This window comes from Talpa europaea (genome assembly GCF_964194135.1).
Source record: "Talpa europaea genome assembly, chromosome: 12".
NCBI classification, from domain to species: domain Eukaryota; kingdom Metazoa; phylum Chordata; class Mammalia; order Eulipotyphla; family Talpidae; genus Talpa; species Talpa europaea.
In genome coordinates, this window is record NC_140079.1 from 18,775,887 (window position 1) to 18,803,461 (window position 27,575).

The window sequence follows — 27,575 nt, forward strand, 5'->3', positions numbered from 1 at the left end:
ATGACAGACCAGGAAAATAACAACAACATCTCAAGTAACCCCTTTGCTGCTCTTTTTGGCTCCCTGGCTGATGCCAAGCAGTTTGCAGCAATCCAAAAAGAGCAGCTGAAGCAGCAATCTGGTAAGTGGAGGAGCTAGTAGCAGCAGACGAGATAACCTGGAATGGGGTCTTCCCAAATTAAGTAATCTTTGGGTCCTTAATTGCAAGTAGAATTAAATTTGGGGCAGAAGTTGTGTTTTGCTTACTTACTTAGGGCAGAAGTTGTTTTTTGTTGTTGTTGTTGTTGTTGTTGTTGTTGTTGTTCATTTGTCTTGGTTTTGTTTTGGGGTCCTCTTTTTCTTATCCACCCCCAATACAAAAAGAGATGAGAGGGCCTCCCCAGTGGCGCAGCGGTTGAGCGCTGGGTTGCGAAGCTGCCCGCGGCCTCTGCGGCGCCGGTTCGATCCCCGGCTGCTCCCCGGCCACCAGAGGAGGGTCCCACATGGCGTGCAGACCTCTCCTGCCGCCCGCTGCTCCCCTCAGCAGTGTACTTCGGTCCTTCTGCCTGCTCTGCTCCCCGCTCTGGCTCTGGTGAGTTCTCTCACCCTCCCGCGCTTCTGACTGTACCCAGTGCATGTATAAACAAAACAAACAAACCAGCAAACAAATAAATAAAGCATGCCTCTATAAAAAAAAAAAAAAAAAGATTTATTTAAAAAAAAAAAAAAAAAAAAAAAAAGAGATGAGATAACGGATGGTTCCATAGTAACAGATGGCAATTGTGATTCCAAAGCTGCCAAGCTGTTTTATTTTTAAAATCACCTAGCAAAAACTACTTAAATCTTTTTCATATAGGAAACTGAGGTTTTAGGTATAGATATAAAAAGCAAGTCACAGGTAGCTGTAGAAAGCAGATGTGCAAAAGGAAAAATTTTAAAAAACTTTTTGACCTATAGACAAATAATAAGATAGTCTTAAACCCAGTATTTCAGAGTCTCTTAAGCAAAATGCTTCTTCCCTTCCACAGAATGACTTCTTTTGTAAATTTACTGCTACAAAAGGACAGACTTCTAGAAATCTTACCTGTAGCCTTAATATGAAAAAAACAAAATCAGACTATCTCACTAATTAGAAAAATAGTTTTCCTCACCTAGGACCAAAATTAAGATCACTCTAGCATCTTTCTATGAGGAGACATATAGACTAGAGGATTAGAACTCTATTTTTCAACCTTAGTCTTCCAAAGCAACTCATAGTCTTTGAAGCCAGAAATTGCTCCCCTTCTCCTCCCTCCAAAGAGAATAATGCTTGTCATTTTTAGGAAAGGAGACATGTTTATATTTTCCCTTTATTTTGTTTATTTCAAAAACAGATGCGTAGTTGACTTGTGGCCTTGCTAACTGACTAGGGTTGAATAAAAAAGTGGTAAGGGCAAGACAATTGACAGGGTGATGGATGAAGCAAGGAGAAGGTAAATGCAAGGTTGACTTTTTAACGTCATAGAAAGAGTAGGTGCTGGGTCTGTCTCTGAAATCTCGCCCAGAATTCTTAACTACAGGCTCCAAATGGGAACCCTTGGGTTAGAAGATTGTAGAAAAGAATGAGAATTAGGAAAAATAAGGCAATGGAGGGCCACCCTGGTGGCGCAGGGGGTTAAGCAACGCACTATGAAGCAATCCGCAGCTTCTGCAGCACGAGTTCAATCCCCAGCCTGCCAGGGAGCAATCCATGTGGCGCAGCAGACTTCTCCTGTCTCACCCGCTGCTCCCCTCAGCAGTGTATTTCGGTCAATCTGCTTGTTCTGTTCCCCACTCTGTCTCTGGGGAAAATATAATTTGTGTGTATATAGTTGAGGAAGATTTTGCTAAATAGATTCTTTGCACCTATCACCCTTGGAATTCAGAAGAAGACTTAACAGTGCAGGAACAGAGTGGCAGGAGGTTTGTCCTGGCTGTAAACTCACAGAAGGCCGGCTATAGTCGGGAGTGTTGCAGGCACCAGGCAGTGGGGACCAATCAGGTACTTGCCCTTCTGTTACTGTTTTGGCCCTCACCCTCTTTGTTTGTCGTGCCATCAGGCCTAACCTGTTTTTCACCAACAGTTAGCACTCCGCCAAAACCTTTGACCTCCTGTATTTAGTGTCACTTTTAATAAACGCACCACACTGAAGCAGCTCTTACTTGCTGAGAGTTGTACTTGGATTTTAAGACTAACCATTCTGTCAGCAGAGAGAATCAGATAGAGTCCTATATGGCTTTAAGTGAACAACACTGCTTTCATAGTTCTTCAGCATGGGAAGCACTATTTAAGTTGCTTTATAAAAAAGTAAAGGGACTCAGTCAATAAGAAAGTAACAAATCAAAGGGGGAAAGCCCAAAAGATATAAACAAGCAATTTATATAGGATAATGAAATTATTAAAAAATCTTGTCTCACTAATATGGAAACGCTATTAAAACAACAAACAGAGTTTGGGTTTTTGTTATTGTTTTGGTTTGATTTTTTTTTTTTCTACATTTTGAAGGGACAGGTTTATTACGAAAGAGAGAAAAAGAATCATCTACATAGTCACACATGGGCAGGAGAGCTGCCACTGCTGCTCTGCAAAGGGAGAGGTTTGTGAAAAGAAACACCTGCATAGTCACAGGCTGGCAGAAGAGCTGCCTATTACATGGGGGGGAGGGGGGTTTGTGGGTTTTTTTTGTTGTTGCTGGTTTTTTAAAAAGATTTATTTCTATTTATACAAGAGCTGGGGTACAGGCCAGAGTGTCGGGAGGGTGAGAGGATTCACCAGAGACAGAGCGAGGAGCAGAACAAGCAGACAACCGAAATACACTGCTGAAGGGAGCAGAGGGGGAGACAGAAGAAGCCTGCTGCTCCATGTGGGATTCTCCCTGGCCAGCCAGAATCAAACCAGCTCTGCAGAGGCTGCAGATGGCTTCACAGTCCGGCGCTCAACCTGCTGCACCACCAGGGAGGCCCCCCACATGGTTTTTTACTTACGAAATTTTGTGAAGATATAAACAGGCGCTATCGTACTGTTGGTGAATTTGTCAATTAGAGCAATCTTTCTGAAGGTGATTTGGTAGTATAAGTTAACTTTTAAATATTGAAGTTCTTTTGACTCAGCAATTTTCTCCTGTGAATTTATCCTACAGAAATATTCATAATAAGTGCACCCAAAAAAAGTGTAACAGGATAAATTACAGTGCACATTGCAGTGCAATACAGGTAGTCCTATAAACAGCCTAACAGAGAAAGGTGTTAGTGCTGATTACATTTCTAAAGCAGGCTAAAAAGCAGCATATAGGGCCTCCCCAGTGGCGCAGCAGATTGAGCACAGCACTGTGAGGCTGTCCACAGCCTCTGCAGCATGGGTTCGATTCCTGGCCGGCCAGGGAGATACCCACATGGTGCGGCAGACCTCTCCTGCCTTGCCCGCTGCTCCCCTCAGCAGTGTATTTCCGTCCGTCTGCCTGTTCTGCTCCCCACTCAGTGTCTGGTGAATCCTCTCACCTCCTGCACCTCTGGCCTGTGCCCCAGATCTTGTATGTGTAAATAAATAAATCTTAAAAAAATTAAAAAGCAGCATATATGGTAATGATCCCATTTTTCAAAACTGAAAACTAAAAATCACAATAGTAAGCATGAGCATCAGCAGAGGAGAAAAAATAATCTGGAGCACTTTTAAATTAAGTAGTTGTCCTTACAGAATTGGTTCAGAGGAGACTTTTTATTATATTTTCTTGTAACATTTAGAATTATTCAAACAAAATGTGTTCTCTTGAAATTAAGAAGTAGCCTTTTAGAAGCATTTTGATCTGTTGGTTAATTTTTTTATCCACTAGGATTCTGTATGGAAGATAATATTACTGTTTTGGGCAGCCTGCGGTATAATTAATAATGAGTAGGAAAAATAAAACTTTCACTTTGTAAAACTCATAGGATTTATACAGGGATTTCAGAATCCTGTACTTAAGATGTCACCTGGGGCCTCCCTTGGTGGCACAGCGGTTGAGCGCTGGGCTGCGAAGCTGCCCGCAGCCTCTGCAGCGCCGGTTCGATCCCCGGCCGCCAGCAAGGGTCCCACATGGCACGCAGACCTCTCCTGCCGCGCCTGCTGCTCCCCTCAGCAGTGTACTTCATTGGTCTGCGTGTTCTGTTCCCCGCTCTGGCTCTGGTGAATTCTCTTACCCTCCTGTGCTTCTGACTGTACCCAGTGCTTGTATAAATAAATAAATCTTTTAAAAAAAAAAAAAAGTGACCTGACTTGAGGTGCTCACTAATGATATAATTCACTTGTTTTTACCTAAAATTATCATCGTCTTGGTTATATCTATTATTTTTGATAGTATACTTAGTTCTCTCTGTTTATGTCTTATGTTCTCTGGCAGATGAACTCCCAGCTAGCCCAGATGACTCAGATAACAGTGTGTCAGAGAGCCTGGATGAATTTGATTACTCTGTGGCTGAGATTAGTCGCTCATTTCGTTCACAGCAGGAAATATGTGAGCAACTCAACATCAATCACATGATCCAAAGGATCTTCCTCATTACTCTGGACAACAGTGAGTTACAGACTCGGAGCCACTCTATTCATTACTCTGCCTGGGTTAGGGACTTGCTCTTAGAAACCTGTTGTTATCTCGTGGTTATAAAAATCCTCCACACTCCCTAGAACACAGGGTTTAGATTTCAGTGAAACTCTGGTGTGAACTAAAATAGTATTTAGACACTAATACAATTTTCATTCCCATTTTGATAGTGACTAGGCCATATAGCTACCTCCTTTACTACCTTAAAGAGGAAATGGAGGGCCTCCCTGGTGGCACAAGCAGTTAAGATGCAACCTAGGAAGCTGTCTACAGCCTCTGCAGCACGAATTCGATCCCCCAGCCAGCCAGGGAGCAACCCACATGACGCAGCAGACCTCTCCTGACTCGCCCGCTGCTCCCCTTAGCAGTGTACTTCAGTCAGTCTGCCTGTGCTGTTCTCCACTCTGTGTCTGGTGAATCCTCTGGTGAGAGGATTCCCCACACCTCTGGCCTTTACCCCAGCTCTTGTATACATAAATAAATAAAATCTTAAAAAAAAAAAAAAAAGGGAATGGTAACCAACCCATTTTCTTCTCCAAGGAGATCTGAATATTCAGAAAAAAGCCCCAAGAAGCATCCATATTTTTCCTTTGTGCCCTGTCTCTTGTTAAACCCAAAGTTAATACTGGTGTCTGGGGTTCACTCTTTAAAAGTCATATAAACTGTATAACAAAGCCCACGCCCTTTGACTAGCAGGTAAAAAAGTTTAAATCTTTAGATACTATGCATTGTGTCAGGATCACTACTGTTTCTGAGTCAAACTTCAAGAGAAATGCTGTCAAAAATGAGTTGTCTGTATAATGTAGAAGCAGTATCCATACCCTAACTGATTAAAATCATTTCCAGGTGATCCAAGTTTGAAAAGTGGGAATGGCATCCCCAGTCGTTGTGTGTATTTAGAAGAAATGGCAGTAGACCTGGAAGATCAAGACTGGCTTGATATGAACAATGTTGAGCAGGTAACATTCTTCTGTTCCTTACCTGCGCCCTCAGCAAAATTAGCCATACAGTGTAACTCTGCTCCTCTTCTAACAGCTGTGACTTTGCTTACCTCCCTCTCTCACTTTGTAGTCTTCCTCTTTTGGAGTTGTCTCACCTACCATGACCATATGTCCAAATCTACCCATCCTTTAACATCCAGTTGAAATTCCATCTTATTCATAAGGCCTTGTCAGGTAGAAGTTAGTCTCTCCTCTGAGTTCCTAGAGTAATCTATCTGTGCATCTCTTGTGAGAACATCCCTTTCTCCCCCAAAGTGTGGCTTTTTAGAGGGTTTTAATTTATTAATCCTCTCTTAAAAAATCTGCACAATCACCATAGGTATAATCATTGCAGAATCTTTATGCCTTTTTTCTGCCAGCAGCTACACTGGCTTTTACACTCCCCTGACTTTCTTCATTCTGTTCTCACATTCCTTTCACTGTTTTCTTAAGGTCTTTTTCGTCTCATACAAGCCAAGTCTTGCGTGTCTGTGTTTGGGTTTATTTTTCTTTGCATAATCCAAGGAATCATAAATCATGCCAATGCTTGTTGTCATGCCACCTCCAGAATGGATTCTGCATCCAGATACAAAGATGACATTGGGGATGGCCTTGTACATTCTAGTTAGTTTTTCCTGAAATTCTGTCTTAGTTACTGTTGCCTTCCCAGGGTGAAGGATGTCAGTAGCCATTTGTTTCCACCAAAGCGGTCAATTGGTCATGAACTGCCTGGTCCTGATGATTACTAAGTCGTTCAGGATGGTGGTGGCTCTTCAGGAAGCCAGGGAGAAGCTCATGTAGTGACTTTTTTAATGTTCCTGTCTGTCTCCCCTGTTAGACTCTTAAGTTCTCAAGGGCAAGCGCCATCCCTTCCTTCTTTATGTTTTTTCCTAAATTAAACAGTGCATTTTGGGGCCTCTCTGGTGGTGCAGGGGTTAAAGTCTCAGCCACTCCGGCCTGAGTTTGATCCCTGGCCAGGGATCAAACCCACATGGCTCAGCAGACTTCTCCTGTCTTTACCCGCTGTTCCCCTCAGCAGTGTATTTCAGTAGATCTGCCTGTTCTGCTCCCCATTCTGTCTCTGGTGAATCCTATCACCCCTCCAGCCCCCTTGAACCTCTGGTTTTTATATGCATAAATAAATAAAAATAATTTTTTTTTTTAAAGTGCATTTCACCTTATAGGTTTCTCATTAACATTAGAGAAATGAAAGCTTGGTAAGGAAGACCCTTGACAACTACAGTTTAATTGGATACATTTAACTTATCTTTATATAAGACTGTATAAGGTCAGCAGTCACACAGAGTAATAGTTTTCAAATATGTGTATAATTGTTGCTTCTCAACACCAATTCAACAAATATTCTTTTAATGCTTACTTTGTGTTCAAGGCTGTAATAGACACTTGATCTTGATTTATGGTAACTACATGTATGCAGTTATTTTCTAATATTATCTAAAGTTACAATACACTGGGTTCTTTTTTCCCCTTTGCTCTGCATCCTGTGATTCTCATAATAACCTGTCAAAATGACCTTTTACATCTTGGTTTTCTAAGGTTAAATACAAATGTTTAGCATTTTCATTGTTTCTCTTACTAGGCCATCTTTGCTCGCTTATTACTTCAAGATCCAGGCAACCACTTGATTAACATGACTTCTTCTACAACATTGAATCTCTCTGCTGATCGAGATGCAGGGGAGAGGCATATTTTTTGTTACCTTTATTCCTGCTTCCAAAGAGCCAAGGAAGAGGTAAGGAATAATCCCCACTAAGTACTACATTTTCCTCTTGTATATGACTTTAACATAAAAGCCAGAGTTGGGTCATTGTCTTTTATATCAGTTTCTATATATCATTGTATATCTGGAACAGTATATCAGAGCACTTTTATTTGTCTTCTAAACTTTCAGTCTTCTTTCTGTGACTTGGGGTCCACTTCCTGAACCAGTGTCCCTTATTTTCTCTATTACTCTCAAAAAAATCACACCCTAAAAAAAAAATGATACATTCATTTCCACTGAGATATAAATAGAAAAGGCTAAGCTTGATCGTTTCCAGGACTGTAATTTTAAGAGATTATTGGTTCCTTAAATCAAAAAATGAACTCATGAATTTTCAGGCATCTTCAGGAGAACAGTATTGTTTTGGGACATAGTGTCTTTCTCATTCTGTTTGCTGTGTCCACCCTTGTTACAGGTCATAAAGCTAGACTCTTCCCTCTTCTTCATGCTGTTTACAGATTACCAAAGTTCCAGAGAACCTGCTACCCTTTGCAGTGCAGTGCAGAAATCTCACTGTGTCCAATACCCGAACAGTTCTCCTTACCCCAGAGATCTATGTTGACCAAAACATCCATGAACAACTGGTAGATCTGATGTTGGAAGCCATCCAAGGAGCCCGTGAGTACATAAGCAAGATCTATAAGATTCTGCATTTTTATTTCTGAAATTTAAATCTCTAATTGCACTAGAAAGACTTAGAACCACTGTGGTTCTGGTGGAAATTGAGAAAGAAGGCACTCGTCTCAACCTTCAGGGTTGAACACCAGTAGCATTAGGAATAGTCTCAGAAGAGTGAAGAGCTAGTATATAAAAGCACATAAAAATTCATGTGGCCTTCCCTCTACTATTTGTCTTTTGTAAGATTTTGAAGATGTGGCTGAGTTCCTGGAAGAAGTCATTGAAGCCTTGATTTTGGATGAGGAAGTTCGAACATTTCCGGAAGTCATGATTCCAGTGTTTGATATTTTATTGGGCCGCATAAAAGATCTAGAGCTCTGCCAGATCCTATTGTATGCTTATCTGGATATTCTTCTCTATTTCACCAGACAAAAGGATATGGCAAAGGTAGGTCTAAAAGATGGCATCTATTCAGTTGCGCTGGGGATTTAATACTTAGTGTTTCCCTATCCTGAGGGCACTATAATATCTATTGAATAAAAGAAAGATACATTGGTTGTTGTATAGACAATTCTTTGAGTCTCTCTCACCCCATCACCTTTATCTCATTAAGCATGAATAAATAGAACTTGTCTTCTCTTGCAGGTTTTCGTAGAATATATTCAACCCAAGGACCTTAGCAATGGGCAGATGTACCAGAAGACCTTGCTGGGAGTGATCTTGAATATATCCTGCTTATTAAAGACTCCTGGTGTGGTAGAAAATCACGGCTATTTCCTGAATCCATCTCGTTCCAGTCCCCAAGAAATCAAAGTACAGGAGGCCAACATCCATCAGGTGGAACTGTTTACTGGGATATCTTAGCCCCCTGATCTTAGATTAAGTATAGTTTTCTCAAGATGCAGATGCAGATGAGGCTATTTGAGCCTCTTTGGGAAAGCAGATTGATCTGATTGGCTTTCTCCCATAATCATGTGAAGGAATTGCCCTCTCTTTAGCATGCACTAAGAGGAGAGGGTAAGCCCTGTGTGTTTGAGAATAAGCTGCCGCTATCCTTTGCCCAGCACTGTAATACTGCCACTTCCTCTCAGCTGTCCTTTTCTCACCAAGTTATTTCTTATAGCCTCAGTTCCTAAAATCTTCTGAACGAACTCCAGCTTACAAACCAGTTTTGTTCCTTTACTTTATTCCATCTATGTCCTCTCTGTTTGGGCTTCTTAGAATAAATCATAGTAGGGGTCTGGTCAACATGAGTGGGAATATGTGGTTGTATTGGGATAATGTAAGTCCCCCATCTTCACAGCTCACTGAAGTGGGGGTTGACAAATTATAGCAGTGGCCAAATCCTGCCTGCCACCTGTTTTTATAAATAGTTTTATTGAACACAGCCATGTGTGTTCATATGTGTATTGTTTTTGGCTTGACTTCATGCCTCAGTGACAGAGTTGAATAGTTGCTTACAAAAACCATATGGTATGCAAAGCCAGGATTTTTATCATCTGCCCCTTTGCAGAGTTTACCGACCTCTACTCTAAAGCTATGTAATGCTATCTGCAGTTTGGCAGCTCATCAGGAAATGTCTCATAAATGTCTCCACCCAATTTTTTTTTTCTTAATCAGAACTAGGGGATAAGACACAGGGAGAGTGAGGAAGAAGATTAGGGTTAGCATACTTCTGGAAATTGCCAGTGGCTAAGGTTTGGGAGTAACTAATATTAGGATTTTGAAACTGGAATGTTCTGTGGTTGTGTTTTCTGGCTAAACAGTTCATGGCTCAGTTCCATGAAAAGATCTACCAGATGCTGAAGAACTTACTCCAGCTCTCTCCAGAAACCAAACACTGTATCTTGTCCTGGCTTGGAAACTGTTTGCATGCAAATGCAGGCCGCACCAAGATTTGGGCCAATCAGATGCCTGAAATCTTCTTCCAAATGTATGCCTCGGATGCCTTCTTTCTGAATCTGGGTGCTGCTCTCCTGAAGTTATGCCAGCCATTTTGCAAACCCAGATCCTCTCGGCTCCTCACCTTTAATCCCACTTACTGTGCCCTGAAGGAGTTGAATGATGAAGAACGAAAAATAAAAAATGTACACATGAGAGGTAGGGGGGATTTGGGCTTCTCAAAAACTGAGTGTGTGTGTGTGTGTGTGTGTGTGTGTGTGTGTGAGAGAGAGAGAGAGAGAGAGACAGAGACAGAGAGAGATGTGCAAGGCATCCACTCTTCACAAAGGTGCCTTTTTTCCTCAAAGATGAGGCAGAAAGAAAAGCTATTTTAACCTTTAAAAAGATAACTTTTTAAAAAATCTGGTCTTTTTTATATGTTGTGATTTAATAAAACCTTCTCCCTGAATTTGGCAACCTTGGATAGTCATTCAAAAAAATGAATAAAGTATAGTCCCTGTTCTTTTGAACTCAAAGGCTCTGGAAGAAGGCAGAGATATTAACAGATAACCATAAAATGTGGGGTAGGGTTAAGCTGTGAGAATACAGAGAAGGGAATAAATAATATTCTGTAAAAGTTGAGATCTTCCTAGCTGAGTCTTGATAGCTGAGTTGGGTTCATCAGGCAAATAAACCAAAGGTATATAATGATTCAAAAATATAGAAAAGTTTGATGTGACTAGAAGAAAGAAGATGGGACATGGCAGGAAATGAGAGTAGGAAGGAAGACTGGGCTCAAGTTGGAGAAAACTCAATACAGAAAAGTGCGAAGAAAATCATTCATTGTTCTATCAAAAAGAATCACTTGATTTTGGTTTTTTTCCCTCCCAGTTTTATAACTCTCCTAATTATAAAAGTAATATATGCTCAAAGGCAAATAATCTTAAATACAAACACATAATAGATAGCAAGTTATCTATTGTCTATGACTTGGAAAAATCTATGGTGTTGTCATTCCTTTTAACTTTTGGTGATTTCATGGTCAAGCTGAAGAATTTTAACTGCTTTTCATAGAAAGAAGCAAAAAGAAAGTATTAATTTGATGAGATTTGTTTTTAAGAAGATACTACTCAAAAAATAAAAAGAAGGTATCACTAGTAGCGGTATGGAAGTTGAACTTGAGTGGAGGGATTTTGGAAATCATGATAGATGTCTTTGGCAAGCCATTTACTCTTCCTTTTAACTTCTTTGAGGTTTGGACAAAGAAACCTGTTTGATCCCAGCTGTACAGGAACCAGAGTTTCCCCAGAACTACAACCTTGTAACAGAGAACCTTGTTCTGACAGAATACACTTTGTACTTGGGATTTCACAGGTAACTCCTCTGATGGCATTAGGAAAGAAGTATTAGTTGTGTTGATAACCAAAAGGTGAAAGAGAGTCTTACAGTCTCATTCTTAAGGCTCACATAGGAAAAGGGCAGTAGATGCATTCATTTATGTTTACATTAATCAGCTTTGACAGATAACTTGAATGTTTCTTAAGTTTTTGATCTGTTAAATTTTTTAAACTAAAGATATGCTAGAATTTTTCTCTCACTTACAAATTTTTAACTTACTGCCTTCTATTGTAATCTGGAAATTGGAGTTGTTTTCATATGACATTTATATTTTTGCTCTTGGATGAGAAAAGACAGCTCTATCTAATAGTTTAGAGCCAAAGTTGGCAAAATTAAGGAAATATTTAGAAGGAATTCCAGTCAGATCAGTAGACTCACAGAAGACAGATCTATCAAAAGATAAATTCTAAAAAGATAGATTCCAGATATGTGAAATTTGAAAACAAGAATGTATGGCTCCCAGAAATGGTTCTGGCTAAACATATGTCATTCTATGATTTTCTCCCCTCGGATTTAGCTAAGGGGAGAAAATAGTTACTCAGGGGCCTCCCTGGTGGTGCAAGGGGTTAAGCACGGCGCTGTGAAGCTGTCCACAGCCTCTGCTGCACAAGGTCGATCCCCGGCCAGGGAGCCACCCACATGGCGCAGCAGACCTCTCCTGTCTGGCCCGCTGCTCCCCTCAGCAGTATATTTCAGTCAGTCTGCCTGTTCTGCTCCCCACTCTGTCTCTGGTGAATCTCTCACCTCCCATATCTCTGGCCTGTACCCCAATTCTTGTATCCATAAATAAATAAATCTTAAAAAAAAAAAAAAGAAAATACTATAGTCTATAGGGAGGGGTATTAAAGATAGGAATTTTAATGCCTTTTCAGGATACTTAAATTGACACAGAGCATTTTTCAAAACTCAGCATATTCCTGGAAAAATGAAATTATGTCTGTCTTAGTGAGTTTTCTATGCCTGTCATTGACATTTTAGGTGAGACAACAGATAATTCAGGATATGCTGAACCTGTTCAACCACTTAGATTCAAATACAAAAATGAATGTTATCTAGTTCTCCAGTATGAGCTAGCTGACCCTTAGACATTATCTACCGGGCCAAAGGAGATGCCTATAAATCATAGTAGGCAGATTCCATAACATTGAATTATAGGTCTTCCTCTCATTAGAGAACATTTGGCTCTGTGAAAAATAATTTTATATTGAACAATAAAGGACTGGGAGTGGCTCTTAGGTTGCATCCCAAGTGGCTGATAGTTTATATGCGGTCGTTATTAATCTAGAGTACCCTTTTTTTAAGATTTATTTATTTATGCATACAAGAAGTGGGGTATAGGCCAGAGGTGCAGGGGGTGAGAGGATGCACCAGAGACAGAGTGGGGAGCAGAACAGGCAGATTGACTGAAATACACTGCTAAGTGGAGCAGTGGGCTAGACAGGAGAGGTCTGCTGTACCATGTGGGCTAGCTCCCTGGTCTGGAATCTAACTTGTGCTCTAGTGGCTGCGGATAGCTTCACAGTGCTGTGACTTAACCCCTTGCACCACCAGGGAGGGTCCCTTGGAGTCCCTTTTTATAAGCTTTAGTTCTCTATTAACTATAGTTAGGATTAGTCTAATTACTCTAATAATTCTATGAAATTACCAGCATTGTACTTGCAGAGTGTCTTAACCCTGCTGGGCTTCTTAGCATAATAGTCATTTTACATAACTGCCCAGTCTACACCCTGCACAACCCAGGTACTGTTCTTTGGGTGCTGCTTTTCAGCTGAAGGCTGCTATTTGTAATTATGTTCAGTTATGTTGAGTACTTAGTAATATTTTCCCAGTGCTCTGCCCCCTGCCTCTGTCATGTCAATAACTTTTGTGAATGCCTTCTGTGTCATTACAATTGCAGCTCCCTATATTCTAAAATAGAATAATAGACTAAGTAAATAAGGATTTTTTTTTTCTGAAACAGTCTACATGAACGCCCCCTTGTGAGCCTCCCTTACCCAGTCTTTTCTGTTTTCCTGCGGCAGGTTGCATGATCAGATGGTAAAAATAAACCAAAATCTGCATCGGCTTCAGGTTGCCTGGCGGGATGCTCAGCAAAGTTCTAGTCCTGCTGCTGACAATCTCCGGGAGCAGTTTGAGCGACTGATGACCATCTATCTCTCTACCAAGACAGCCATGACCGAGCCACAGATGCTACAAAACTGCCTCAATTTGCAGGTGTCCATGGCTGTTCTGTTAGTTCAACTGGCCATAGGCAATGAGGGCTCACAGCCAATAGAGCTAACTTTTCCTTTGCCAGATGGCTACAGCTCTTTGGGTTATGTGCCAGGTAAGCAAGCTCTCCCTTGGAACTTCCTATTTATAGCCTTCTAAGTTTAACTGAATGACTTTGGAAGTTAAATCCTCAAAATACTTTCTTTAGTCAACTGTTTTGGGAGAAACACCTCAAATAATATCTACTTGTCAGAGTATGGGGGAGCTGACAGCTTGTTCCTCAGCCTTGTATCCCTACTACGAGAGCTATCAGAAAATAGTCTTCAAAGGATTTAGTGCAGAGTTTTCAGAACTGTTAATTAATCATAACTTTTGTTCGATTTTTAAATGTATCTATATCTCTCTGTACTTTTCTTCAAAAAACAAATCATCTCCTCTTGATTAAACCAGAAGGGAAGAGGGGGCTTGGGGGACTGGTAGATACTGTTGGCCATCAAATCAGATTATATTTTCTTTTTTTTTTTTTTTAATAGGCATGTTTTTCTTTATTTATTTGTTTGCTTGTTTGTTTGTTTTGTTTATACATGCACTGGGTACAGTCAGAAGCACGGGAGGGTGAGAGAATTCACCAGAGCCAGAGCGGGGAGCAGAGCAGGCAGAAGGACCGAAGTACACTGCTGAGGGGAGCAGCGAGCTGCAGGAGAGGTCTGCGCGCCATGCGGGACCCTCCTCCGGTGGCCGGGGAGCAGCCGGGGATCGAACCGGCGCTGCAGAGGCCGCGGGCAGCTTCGCAACCCAGCGCTCTACCGCTGCGCCACCGGGGAGGCCCAGATTATATTTTCTTGATCACTGTATTGGCATCTACTGCTATGTAACACAAATTACAGAAGCTTAAAACAACAAACATTCTTTCACATGGTTTCTGTGGGTTATGAATCCAGTGGCTTAGCTGCACGGTTCTGACTCTGGATCTCATGAGGTTGCAGCCAAACTGTCACACAGGGCCATAGGCAGCTGAAGACATGACTAGAGCTGGAGGATCTGCTACAAGCTTAATAAGTAGCTGTTGGCAGACTTCAGTTGCTTTCTGGCCTCTTTTCCAGGCCACACTGGTCTTATTACTGCTCAACTGTGGCAGCTGACTTTTCCCAGAAAAAGTAACCAAAATGGAAGCAATAACCTAATCACACAATGATGTGCCATCACTTCTATATGCCTCAGGGTGTGTCTTCTTTCCTGGAAGAGTGTAGGAGGGAACACACAAAGACATAAATACCGGGAGGCTAAAACAACTGGAGGACAGGAGATTGGTGACTATAGTCATCTCGTATATTTATCTTTATTCAAGATTCTTCATACATCTAAAGAATTACTTAAACCACAGTTAACCCTGAGAGTGAAAAATATATTTCCTTAAACTGTACTGATGTGTTAACCATATTTTGTATCATTACAATTTTTATATTGCTGCTTTTTTTTTTTAAGATTTATTTTTATTTATTTATGCATACAAGAACTCAGGTAGGTCAGAGGTGCAGGGGGTGAGAGGATTCACCAGTCTGAGTGGGGAACAGAATAGACAGATCTACTAAAATATGTGCTGAGGGGAGGAGCAACAGGCAAGACAGGAGAGGTCTGCTGCGCCATGTGGCTTAGCTCCCTGACCAGGGATAGAACTCAGGCCACAGTGGCTGACAATAGCTTGATAGCGCTGAGACTTTAACCCCTGTGCCACCAGGGAGGTCCTTTATAGTGCTTTGATAAAAATAAAACGATTTAAGAGTTTATATATTATTGGTATTCCTAGTATCTACAAGACATTTTTTTGTTTTTTTATCCTTCACTAAGCAGGGTGGAAGGGAGGGACTTAAAATGTACTGTGTTCAGTATAAAGAGACAGATGTTTGTCTAATTCCAGTGTTTTTCAGAATTTTTTGCAGATAATCTGGGTGATTTCCTCATTTTTCTTCGCCGTTTTGCCGATGACATCTTGGAGACCTCAGCAGATTCCCTGGAACATGTCCTTCACTTTATCACCATTTTCACTGGAAGTATAGAAAGGTAAAAGTGCTGAAAGCTTGACTCCGTCACTGTTTAGAGCTGCAAAATATTCAGAAGACTTCTAAACCAAGGAATAAACAAGCCTGAATCATAAGGGGTTGCCTTCAGAAGTTGTGTTAACATTAATGAATCACCTGACCATCCTTATGGGTAGCCAAAAATCCCACTCTCGAGAGGAATAAGCAAAGGACTTTGCCCACAGAGAATTTGAACCTGCATATAAGGTACCTGATGGGAATTCCACTGCTATTCCCTGGTTAAAGTAGTTACCGTAAAGCCAGAAACCTAACCACTGGCAGGTGCTAATGATCTAACAATTACATAACAAGTTTACTCTTGAAATTCTGAATTGAATGAGCAATAAACTTATATGCTTTCTGATCTCAAGTCTTCTCACTCATAGTTCTAGTTCTTTGTCCCAAAGGAAGATACTCATTGTGACCTGTAGAGTTGCTTCTCTGATTTTTCAGGGTCTAAGCCAAAGGAAACAATGTTTACATAAGAGAAGATCTGCAAGAAGAGAATGCATCCACAATTTCCTGAGTCATGTCAGTGAGACGTAGGGTAGAAGCCAATCCTTCACTAAGATGAGCAGACCTAATAAGAAATCATAATTCAGTCAAGTATTTATGGTCCACATTGTAAGCAGGGTAGAGTAATACATAAATCTGATCCTTAACCTCTGAAAGGCTGGAAAAGCAAGTTTATCCCAGATGAAACTGAGGGAATAGTAAACAGTAAATAATGTACTTTTATAGAAAAGTAACAAAATGGTTAGGCATTAAACAGAAACTTAAATACCCTCGTACTTTGTAAGCTGTGATCTCAGCAATTAAATGGTGCGCCCTGCATTATTCCCTGAAAATTGATAGACCTAAGACTGTACAATTTTTTTTTCCTTAATGGTGGTATAGATATTTTGGTTCCTCATGTGAAGAGGACAGTCATATATTTGGGCGTTAACGCTTTCTACCTGCTCAGCTGACTTTCTGCCCTATTTGCAGGATGAAGAATCCCCACTTGAGGGCCAAACTGGCTGAGGTGTTGGAAGCAGTGATGCCCCACCTAGATCAGACCCCAAATCCTTTGGTATCTAGTGTGTTTCACCGGAAACGTGTATTCTGCAACTTTCCCTATGCAGCCCACCTTGCAGAAGCTCTAATCAAGGTTTTTGTGGACATTGAGTTTACAGGTAAAGCATTCCAGAACTGAGAAGCTGATACTAATAGAGTCTCTTAGCTTGAACAGTATTTGTCAGAAAAAATGTACTCAGATATCATTTATTGAATATATGCTGCTATTGCCTTGATAGTAAGTGCTTTTTTGCATTGTTTTATTTTGCTAAATTATCCCTACCTTACCCATGAGTAAGATTAATCTGCTCAACAGTTTAAATTATTTGTCTGGGGCCTCCCCAGTGGCGCGGCGGTTGAGTGCTGGGTTGCAAAGCTGCCCGCAGACTCTGCAGCTCCGGTTCGATCCCCGGCTGCTCCCCGGCCTCCGGAGGAGGGTCCCACATGGTGCGCAGACTTCTCCTGCCACCCGCTGCTCCCCTCAGCAGTGTACTTCAATCCTTCTGCCTGCTCTGCTCCCCACTCTGGCTCTGGTGAATTCTCTCACCCTCCTGCGCTTCTGACTGTACCCAGTGCTTGTATAAATAAATAAAAATAAATCTTAAAAAAAAAAGTCTTTAAAAAAAAATTATTGTCTGTGACATAATGCCTACCATTTAGCTTGTGTCACCTAAAAAAAAAAAAAACAGTCTTGCCAACTTTATTATGTTGCTTGATAAAATCATAAATTAGGTCATTTAATTAAAAGCTGGGTCTTTTATTTTTCTCTGCTTCAAAATTGCAGAATAGTAGATAATGAGACAGTGTGCTGATTGAGATACTCTTATCTGAACTGTGGCTCACAGTCTTACTAGATTAAGAAAAATAGCAGACAATATGCCTTTCACTTTGGCCTTTTGAGACCTATGCTTGAGCTGCTATGTTCGAGTAAATAGTACCATTTCAGCTAGTAAACAAAGTATGTTAAGCAGTTATTTAAGACTTTTTTAAAGTGGATTTCCTACCATCCAATGATAAAGATGTATTTGACATTTAAAGAATATATAACATTTTACCAACTTCCTCTTTACATTTTGACTTTTTACTTGTTTACCTCTGAACATTAGTTTCCTTATCTGTAAATGGATTAAAGTGATAATTAAGTGCATGTAAGTATTCATAATACACAAGAAGTTGCACAGTAAGTCACTGCAGTTATCATATGACCATTACAACACTGAGGTTGAACAGCCTAAGGGTTGTAATGGTAGCGGATATATTATAATTCCTGTTTTATTTCTGAGTAAGTGGAAGTTAAAAAAGGTTAAGAGACTTGCATCAAGCGGGAAAACCCAGGCCTTCTGATTCTAAATCCATGTTCTTCCTTTAATATGGTTACCTAACCTATAGAGCTCTAGTGATAGTGTTACATGTCAAAAGCAGCACACTCTTCTGGTTTTTAGCTCCTTATGTGATTTTTCAAAATAATGATTAACTAGTTGGCTACCCAGTTGGAATATTATCTGTGAAGAATGTGGGGATTACTTAGTATCCCATTCTGCATATGGCTGTCCCATCTGCCACATGCTCAGCTCAGAGGCCTTATTCAGTCTGATCAGTGCTCTGTATTTAGTTATGAAAGCATTTGTTTCCCTTGGTTTTTATTGTATAACTTTGTCCTTGTTCATTTCTGTGTAAAATATCCTTTACATCTGTCTCCCTCTTGTTGTGTAAGCAAGGAAATAAGCAGACACTGGCTACAACTCCAGACTTGTATAAACTCCCAGCCCTGTTACATGCAGAATAAGAGAAAATGGCTACAAATAGACATTAGCTCTTACCCTTTCTCTAACAGCACCACCTCTGTTGGCTTTTGTTCTTACCTCATTCCAGGAGACCCACATCAATTTGAGCAGAAGTTTAATTACCGCCGTCCCATGTATCCCATTCTGAGGTACATGTGGGGAACAGATACATACCGAGAAAGCATTAAGGTGAGAAAGTTTTTAGTGAAACCAAAGTTGAGTTATCTGAGTTTTGCTTCAGATAAGTCCCGGTGAGTTGTGGTTCAATACTAAAATGACTGTCTCTTGGATTGGATTTACAGGATTTGGCTGATTATGCCTCTAAGAATTTAGAAGCCATGAATCCCCCACTTTTCCTCCGATTTCTTAATCTGCTAATGAATGATGCCATATTCCTTCTGGATGAAGCCATACAGGTAAAAGAAAGAAAAGCACATTGTATTGCGTCTCCACCATCAGATCTTCGTCAGTACAAGCTTTTTATCCTTTAATCAAAATAGAGCAATCCTTATGCTCCTTACTAGCTTTGGACACCAGAAATTTTTGAGGTATGATGTATTGCCAACCTTGCTATTAATGAGCTTGATAGATACTGTTCCTTTATATTTTTTTTAAGATTTATTGTTATTTATGCATACAGAAACTGGGGTGTAGGCCAGAGATGAAGGGGGTGAGAGTATTCACCAGAGGCAGAGTGGGGAGCAGAACAGGCAGATCTACTGAAATACACTGCTGAGGGGAGCAGTGGGCAAGACAGGAGAGGTCTGCTGCACTGTGTGGGTTAGCTCCCTGGCTGGGGATGGTACTCATGCCACAGTGGCTCAGCTTGATAGTGCTGCGACTTTAACCCCTGTGCCGCCAGAGAGTCCCTGGCTGGGGTTTTTTTCCCACCATCTTTCAGGAAGAATTTTTATTTTCACTGCCTTTTTTTTATTTGTTTGGTTTCGTATATTACACTATTTATCCTCCTCTCTCTTACATAATGTTTCTAGGGGAATTACCCATAAATGTACCCATGCAGAAACAAATCTAGATGGAACCACAATATCTTTTCTTTTTTTTCTTCCCCACAATTTATTTTAAGCTTTAGCCCTATGTGGAAAAATAAAGCTCTTGTCTCTTATAAAGTCCCTGGTTTTCCCATTTTAGTGCACTAGATCTTAAATAGAACCTCTTATATTATCTTTCCTTCCTTCTCCACTGCATCCCACCTCTGGTTGCTGCAGTACTTGAGCAAGATAAAGATTCAACAAATTGAGAAGGACCGAGGTGAATGGGACAGTCTGAGTCCAGAAGCCCGCAGAGAGAAGGAGGCTGGTCTACAGATGTTTGGACAGCTGGCACGTTTCCATAATATCATGTCCAATGAAACCATCGGTACCCTTGCCTTTCTGACATCAGGTAAGAAATGAAGTACTGCTTTCCCAAAAAAGTAGGGGTCAAGATTGCTCCATGTGCAAAACTAGGCCCACCTGGAACTAGAATTCAGACTCTGGTGGCAATATCTGCAAGGGAAGTGAATCCATTAAAGAAACTTCATGAAGAATAATGCCCATGACTGACATATGAATGGGGAAATGTTAACTTTAAATAGCCACATATGGCCAGTGACTTCCACATTGGATAGCACAGGGATATATATATATACTGCAATGGTAAGCCATTTGTGATAAAGCTTATGAAAAAAGTTACTAAATATGTATAAATATAATAATCATTTTGTTTAGTAATGTGTGTGTGTAAATATGGACAGAAAAACTAGAAGGTTGTATTAGCAAAATGTTAACAATGCTATTTCTGGGTGGTAGATTTGTATTTTGTTAATCCACTTTCATTTATATTTACTAGTAACACTGCAATGAAAATATATTAGTTATATATATATTTTTTTTAAGATTTATTTATTTATTTATACACGCACTGGGTACAGTCAGAAGTGCGGGAGGGTGAGAGAATTCACCAGAGCAGAGCAGGGAGCAGAACAGGCAGAAGGACCGAAGTACACTGATGAGGGGAGCAGCGGGCGGCAGGAAAGGTCTGCGCGCCATGTTGGACCCTCTCCCAGCAGCCGGGGATTGAACCGGTGCTGCAGAGGGTGCGGGCAGCTTCGCAACCCAGCGCTCAACCGCTGCACCACCGGGGAGGCCCTAGTTATGTAATTTTAAACACTAGTTGACCCCAGAGGTCTTCAAGTAAAGCTCTAAAACATAATAAGAAAAAGATTGTTAATGGATTAAGTTTTCACAAACCTTGGGTTTTTTCCAGAGATTAAATCACTCTTTGTGCATCCTTTCCTGGCCGAGCGCATCATCTCCATGCTGAACTACTTCCTGCAGCACCTGGTGGGCCCCAAGATGGGAGCCTTAAAAGTCAAGGACTTCAGTGAATTTGACTTCAAGCCCCAGCAACTTGTATCAGATATCTGCACCATCTACTTAAATCTTGGGTATCTGAGATTAAAATTGGGCGAGCCAAAGGGGATGTGAATGTTTTAATTTGGGGGTGTGATAATGGAATAACTAGGTGGCAATTATGTGAAAATAGGAAAGAAGCAGTTCTTCTCTAGTTGGTGATGAAGGGGTCTTCTGTAGTTTTAAGTTACAAGATTTCATATGACCTATGGAACATTGTTTAGAATTTCCAACATTTGCCTTCATCTGTGCAAAAAAGATAAACTTTACTAGTTGTGCCATTGCTTGGAAAACAGTATTCTCTAAGCCAAGGATACTTGCTAGATTTTCTTCCTAAAAATAAGAAGAACTCTTTTATCGAAATGACATTCATGGAGTTACTCAGTTTCTACTGGGTCTCTCTCTTTCTCTCCCATGTATACGGGAGGTATGCATATTTTTATTAAACTTGTTTTTTATCTTGTTTTTTCTCTTGCCAAAAAAAAAGAACAACACACACATACACCCAGCATAGAAGTGACAGGAAACCTATTTCTCTCCCCTCCATTATCTCCCTCCTTGACTTACCCTCTGATGCTCATTTTTCTCTGTTGCTGACCTTCTAGGGATGAGGAGAATTTCTGTGCCACTGTACCCAAGGATGGACGTTCCTATTCACCAACTCTTTTTGCACAGACAGTCCGAGTCTTGAAGAAAATAAATAAGCCCGGGAATATGATTGTAGCTTTCAGCAACTTAGCAGAGAGAATTAAGGTAAGCAGGAGGGTTATATGTTTATTAACATATTCAATAAAAAACACATTGTCAACTTAGCTATGCTGCTTTTTACCCTATTTGAGAGGGGAAAGGAACTTTGCTGTAAGAAAATACAAAGAGATGGTTCTTTCTGATCAGTCAGTAACTAGAACTTGGGGCCTCCCCAGTGGCACAGCATGTTGAGCTCAGTGCTATGAAGCTGTCCACAGCCTCTGCAGCACAGGTTCGATTCCCGGCCGGCCAGGGAGCAACGCACATGACGAATCAGACCTCTCCTATCACGCCCGCTGCTCTCCTCAGCAGTATTGTTGGTCCGTCTGCCTGTTCTGCTCCCCACTCTGTCTCTGGTGATTTCTCTCACCCTCCTGCACCTCAGGCCTATACCCCAGTTCTTGTATAAGTGAATAAATCTTTATAAAAAAAAAAAAAAAGGGCCTCCCTGGTGGCACAGCAGGTTGAGTGCAGCACTGTGAAGCGGTCTGCAGCTTCTGCAGTGCTGGTTTGATTTCCAGCTGGCCAGGGAGATTCCCACATGGTGAGGCAGACCTCTCCTGTCTTGCCCGCTACTCTCCTCAGCAGTGTACTTCGGTCCTTCTGCCTGTTCTGCTCCCTACTCTGTCTCTGGTGAATTCTCTCACCTCTGGCCTGTACCCCAGTGCTTGTATAAATAAATAATCTTCAAAAAATAAATAAATAAAACTTGGGGGCCTCCCCTGGTGGCGCAGCAGTTGAGCGCTGGGCTGCAAGGCTGCCCACAGCCTCTGCAGCGCCGGTTCATTCCCCGGCCACCAGTGAGGGTCCCATAAAGAAAAAAAAAAACAAACTTGGGGCCTCCCTGGTGGCCTCAGAGTCAAGTCTCAGTGCTGTCACCACTGCAGCCTGAGTTCGAGCCCCAGCCAGGGAGCTAACCCACATGTGGCACAGCAGACATCTCCTCTCTTGCCCACTGCTCCCCTTAGCAGTATATTTCAGAGGATCCTCCTGTTCTGCTCCCCACTCTGTCTCTGGTGAGTCCTCTCACCTCCCTCAACTCTGGCCTACACCCCAGTTCTTCATTGAATAAATAAATCTATTTTTAAAAAAACTGAAAATTAATACTGCTCTTTTGACATGAGGGTGAGGACAGAAAATGGATTTAAGAAGCTTCTACTACAAGAGATTTGAAAATCTGGATTTAATGCAGAACAGCTTTTTAGAATAAAATTCAAGATTGGTAGCTTTTACTCAGTGATTTTTAATTCTCTGTTCTCTATACTTGTAGTTGATAGTTGGCTTATACTGGAATAGCCACATATTTTAAAGATTAAATTGCTATACCAGAGATGGGTGAGGGAAGAGAGAAATAGGTGAAGGGGGTTCAAAAAGAAAATAAACATTCTATTGTCTCCATCTAATCCCTTTGGTTGGTGTATGACAAACTCTATTAATAATTATGAAGAAAAAAAATCCTGGCACTGGGTCTTTGAAAACCTATTGATATCAGTCTCTGCTTTACTGAGTTATTTATTGAGTTGGACTTCATCCTTTCCTAAAGTTTAGGCAAATGGGTCTCTGAGGAGCTGATCTCATTGGGTCCCTGAGGATCTAGAGTCATGAAGGAATCAAACATTGAAGGCACTTTTAAATTCCTACACTTATTTGCACCTAAAACCAGAATTTGTTTTTAAACCAGGAACTGCTTGAGTGATTATAATTATGCAAATAATAGCCTTCTTACCCCCTTCCCTTTTTGAATTATGACATTTAAAACAGGACTGTTGCCAGAAGGATGTTATATGTGAAGTGGTTTTTTTGCCTGTTAACATTTATACCCATTTCCAGTCATGATTTCTAGCAGTTGAGCCAAATAGAATTTTCAGAGTTGGAGCTGAATGCCAAACTTGCTCCTACAATGTCCATCTCGACTTGTTCTTGAGAAAATAAATCTGACAATTGTCATTTCACTGTAAAGTTTTTTTTTTTGAAGGTTTATTTATTTATGCATACAAGAACTGAGGTACAGGCCAGATGTATGGGGGCTGAGAAGATTCACCAGAGACAGAGTGGGGAACAGAACAGGCAGATTGACTGAAATACACTGCTGAGGGAAGCAGCAGGCGAGTCAGGAGAGGTCTGCTGCGCCATGTGGGTCACCTCCCTGCCAGGGATCAAACTTATGCTGCAGTGACTACAGATTGCTTCATAGGTTGCGTCCTAACCCCTTGTGCCACCAGGGAAGCCCTGTAAAGTTTGTTAATGATGAAGGTATAGTTGTTAGGCATTCTGAATTCAATTGCTCTGTAAATTCACCTTAACTGATGTTTTGTGCTCAGTCTCTAGCAGACCTGCAGCAACAGGAAGAGGAGACATATGCAGATGCCTGTGATGAGTTCCTGGATCCCATCATGAGCACCCTGATGTCTGACCCTGTGGTACTTCCGTCTTCCAGAGTCACTGTGGATAGATCCACCATTGCCAGACATTTGCTCAGGTATACCAGCCTCCAAAATCAGCCTCAAGAACACATATGTTTGTTTGTTTGCTGTAATCTTTTTCCTTTTTTTTTTTTAAAGATTTATTTATTTATGCATACAAGAACTGGGGTACAGGCCAAGATGCGGGGGGTGAGAGGATTCACCAGAGACACAGTGGGGAACAGAACATGCGGATTAACTGAAATACACTGCTGAGGGGAGCAGCGAGCGAGATAGGAGAGGTCTGCTGCGCCATGTGGGTAGTTTTATAGGTTGTGTCTTAACCCCTTGCACCACCAGGGAGGCCCTACTGTCATCTTTTTCTCCTAGACAAAGCACTAGGCACCTAATAAGTGTCCCGTATTGTTGATTTATTAATATGTTGAGTAGGCTTTGATGGAGGTATGTCATTTGATTTTTAAAGATTTAAACATCCAAAATAAGAAACCCTGTTAAGAAATACTGGCTCTAGGCCTCCCTGGTGGCTCAGGGGGTTAAGCACAACACTTAATGAAGCAATCCGCAGCCTCTGCAGCACGAGTTCAATCCCCAGCTGGCCACAGAGCAACCTACATGGCGCATCAGACCTTTCCTGCCTCGCCCACTGCTCCCCTCAGCAGTGTATTTCAGTCAGTCTGCCTGTTCTGTTTTTTACTCTGTCTCTGGTGAATCCTCTCACCCCCTGCACCTCTGGCCTGTACCCCAGCTCTTGTATGCATAAATAAATAAATCTTCCCCCCAAAAAAGAAAGAAAGAAATAATTCTGGCTCTAATCTTACCTCCTCCTTCCTTAAAGAAAGGAAGGAATAACTATCACTACATATCAAACTATCACTACATATCACTGATATCAAATCATATCAGTCTCAAATATAAGTTAACTTCAAGTTGTTTCAATGTTACTTTAGCTGTAAAAATAGAAAGCAATAGTTTGTTTTTTTAGTTCATGTTTTACACTGTATTCAGCATAGGAGTTAACCCACATTCTACTGCTGCTGTACTCGGCCATGATGACCATGAGTTTTCCTTAGCCTGTCCACTCTTTTAAGCTTTAGATAGAAATAGGTGCTAAGAGGCTCTGCCCATTTAAAATCCAGTTATATAAATTTATCCAAATTTAAGGAAATAAAGTATTATAAATATGAAAAGATCTTTCTGCTTTATGGCATTTGGCATTACGCATTCACTACATGCAAGCTGCCTTGCTAGGTGATATGTCTTTTCCAATGTGTCAAATGAAAATTTATATTTGTCATGGCCTCAGACTACAGAGAGAAGATATATCAGTCCTTAAAGTCTGTTACAAATCCTTTTCCTGTAGGAAATCATAATGTACATTTACTTTATATATAACAATATATAAAGTTGATATAACAATCAACTAACTAAATCAAGTGTCAGTGTATAAGACTTTCTTCTTTAACATGTTAAACAGTTTCTGAGAATCTATTACTAAAACTACAAATAGCTCTTTAATGCTAACATGAATGTAAAGGGAAATCAGATCATATATCTGGACAGCCATGTTGAGATAAAGTTTGTATAGAAGCAGAGAGACAAAGCTGGATATTCTTTAAAGAAAATGAAAAAAATGTGAATCACTCTCATCACATTCTTTCTAACTTCAAGTCAGTACATGAGTCAATGTTATAATGCACTCAGTAGCTTCGGTCTTAAAGTGAGATGTCCAGGTATACTATTTTTGGCTTAGGATGTAGGCTTTATAGAAATAACCCCATTTTCCTTTCTCTCTTTTGTCCCAGTGACCAAACAGATCCCTTTAACCGTAGTCCCCTCACCATGGACCAGATCCGGCCAAACACAGAACTCAAAGAAAAAATCCAACGATGGCTCGCAGAGAGGAAACAACAAAAGGAGCAACTTGAATAAATACTGTGAACTAAACAAACCAAAACCAACCCCAGAGTGTAGATAAACAGTTGTTTGTGGTTTCTCGCTTTATGATTTTGTTCTTTACCTTTTTCTTTTTTTTTTCCACCCCCACTAAATTCAAGAACTGCTCTTGTTCAAATTATGATAATTAAGATTCCTAAGAACTTTACATTGCTCTCCTGGCTTACAGGAAATTATACTTAGTATAGATTCACCAAGTCTAGAAATCATCGCTAATTTTTACCCTTTGTTCTCTCTTCCTATTGTTTCTTCCTTTTCCTACCTTATATTAACTTCAATTACTAAGACTTCCTGCCACCTTACTATTTTTCTTCTAAGAACTCAGACTTCTTTGGTGAGCATTGCTTTTAAGTATATGATGTCATATATTTCATCTGACATCATTCAGCTGATATCATCAGGAAGTCCTGTGTTATCAAGGTCCTCATGACCTCAGCCCTTTTCCTTGTTACAGCTCTGTAATGTTAAAGAATTACCTTGATGTCTGAGTAGATTTTTGAATAAGATGGTAGATTAGATGGAGGAAAGAATGAATCTTACGCAACTTCTGTTGGTAGCTCTTAATACTGTGTCTAATTCAGAGACACTCAGAGACAAACACTCTCTCATGGGGTTGTCATTATCACAGAAAACTTAGCCCTACGTTATTTTTAGGAAGACTAGTAAGTCAAACTTGCAGTTTTGACACTTTATTGAAAAAATTCTGAGGCAAGAGAATAAAGGAGGCTCTTGGGCCCATGTTATATTATGGAAATCTGTTGCAAAATGGACTAGGCTTGAGTTGAAGAGTAAGACAACAAATTTTGTAACCATGAAAAATGTTATTTTAAAACACTGATGTCAATAGTATATCAATATAGATAGATATACACCATGTGCTTTCTTATATTGGTCTAGTATAAACTGAGTGCCACTTTATATTGTCTCTTCCATGGTAAGATGTATGCAGTGTGTAGCCATATTTATTAACACACTCATTCTAGACAAAATTCTGAAGCTATAAAATGTATATAGTTCATGTTTGTTTGGGCTTGTGATCTGATCTAAGTGCTGCTTCTAACTCAGCCTTAGCTGATCAATTAACAATGTAGGAATTTGAGCACAACCTTGTCCACAAACCATTTTTAATATCCACTTGGCCCCCCACATAAGAAGTAGGTGGGCCCCACTTTTACAAGTTGAACTTGACCTTCCTGGTCAATTACACAGCTTAACATGCTGAATGAGGCATGTTGCCCTATGACCTGTCTATATCACTATCCCTCAAAGTCCAAAATTGTCATAAATGCAAGAAAAGTTGTATGATCTAGAAACGGGTCTTTGCGTCATTTAGAGGATGTTATTGTTAACCATAGCTTCAACCAGATAAGATGGTAGTTCTATGTTATTCCAAAATAAGTTGCTATAAGCAGTCCTTTATGTGTTTTCGATGGTATCAGCTGAAAAGTTCAAATCAGAGAACAATCCACACTAGATGTTGTCTGTGGCTATGCTTATAAATGAAAAAGGAAGTCTAAGACTTTTGCAAATACCAGAATGTAAGATATTAATTCAGTGTGTTCCCTGGGTCTTTAATGTGTGGTTTGGTAAGATTTATTTGTTTTCTTTAAATGAGCATTTCATATTTATTATCCTTCTCTGAGAATGAACTGTATAGAAAATAATAAGCTTCTACCTA

At 40.5% G+C, this 27,575-nt stretch overlaps 1 protein-coding gene across 3 annotated transcripts; it reads left to right on the forward strand.

Annotated features, from left to right (window-relative positions):
• UBE4A (ubiquitination factor E4A) lies at positions 1 to 26,210 on the forward strand (the record flags this gene model as incomplete). Of its 3 annotated transcripts, none has more annotated exons than XM_084251475.1 (19): positions 1 to 121; positions 4,374 to 4,547; positions 5,421 to 5,533; positions 7,155 to 7,307; positions 7,796 to 7,976; positions 8,200 to 8,402; positions 8,601 to 8,792; positions 9,722 to 10,055; positions 11,090 to 11,210; positions 13,256 to 13,560; positions 15,374 to 15,506; positions 16,511 to 16,698; positions 18,452 to 18,552; positions 18,666 to 18,779; positions 19,590 to 19,764; positions 20,629 to 20,809; positions 21,380 to 21,527; positions 23,843 to 24,000; positions 25,747 to 26,210. In XM_084251475.1, 19 exons carry the CDS (start codon positions 1 to 3, stop codon positions 25,871 to 25,873), a joined length of 3,222 nt encoding a protein of 1,073 aa, XP_084107601.1. In that variant the 3' UTR covers positions 25,874 to 26,210. The 3 variants fall into 3 exon arrangements, with proteins under 3 accessions (XP_084107601.1, XP_084107602.1, XP_084107603.1); XM_084251476.1 differs by having other exon boundaries at positions 7,796 to 7,955; XM_084251477.1 differs by lacking the exon at positions 18,666 to 18,779 and having other exon boundaries at positions 7,796 to 7,955.
• Between the last annotated feature and the right edge of the window lie 1,365 nt (positions 26,211 to 27,575).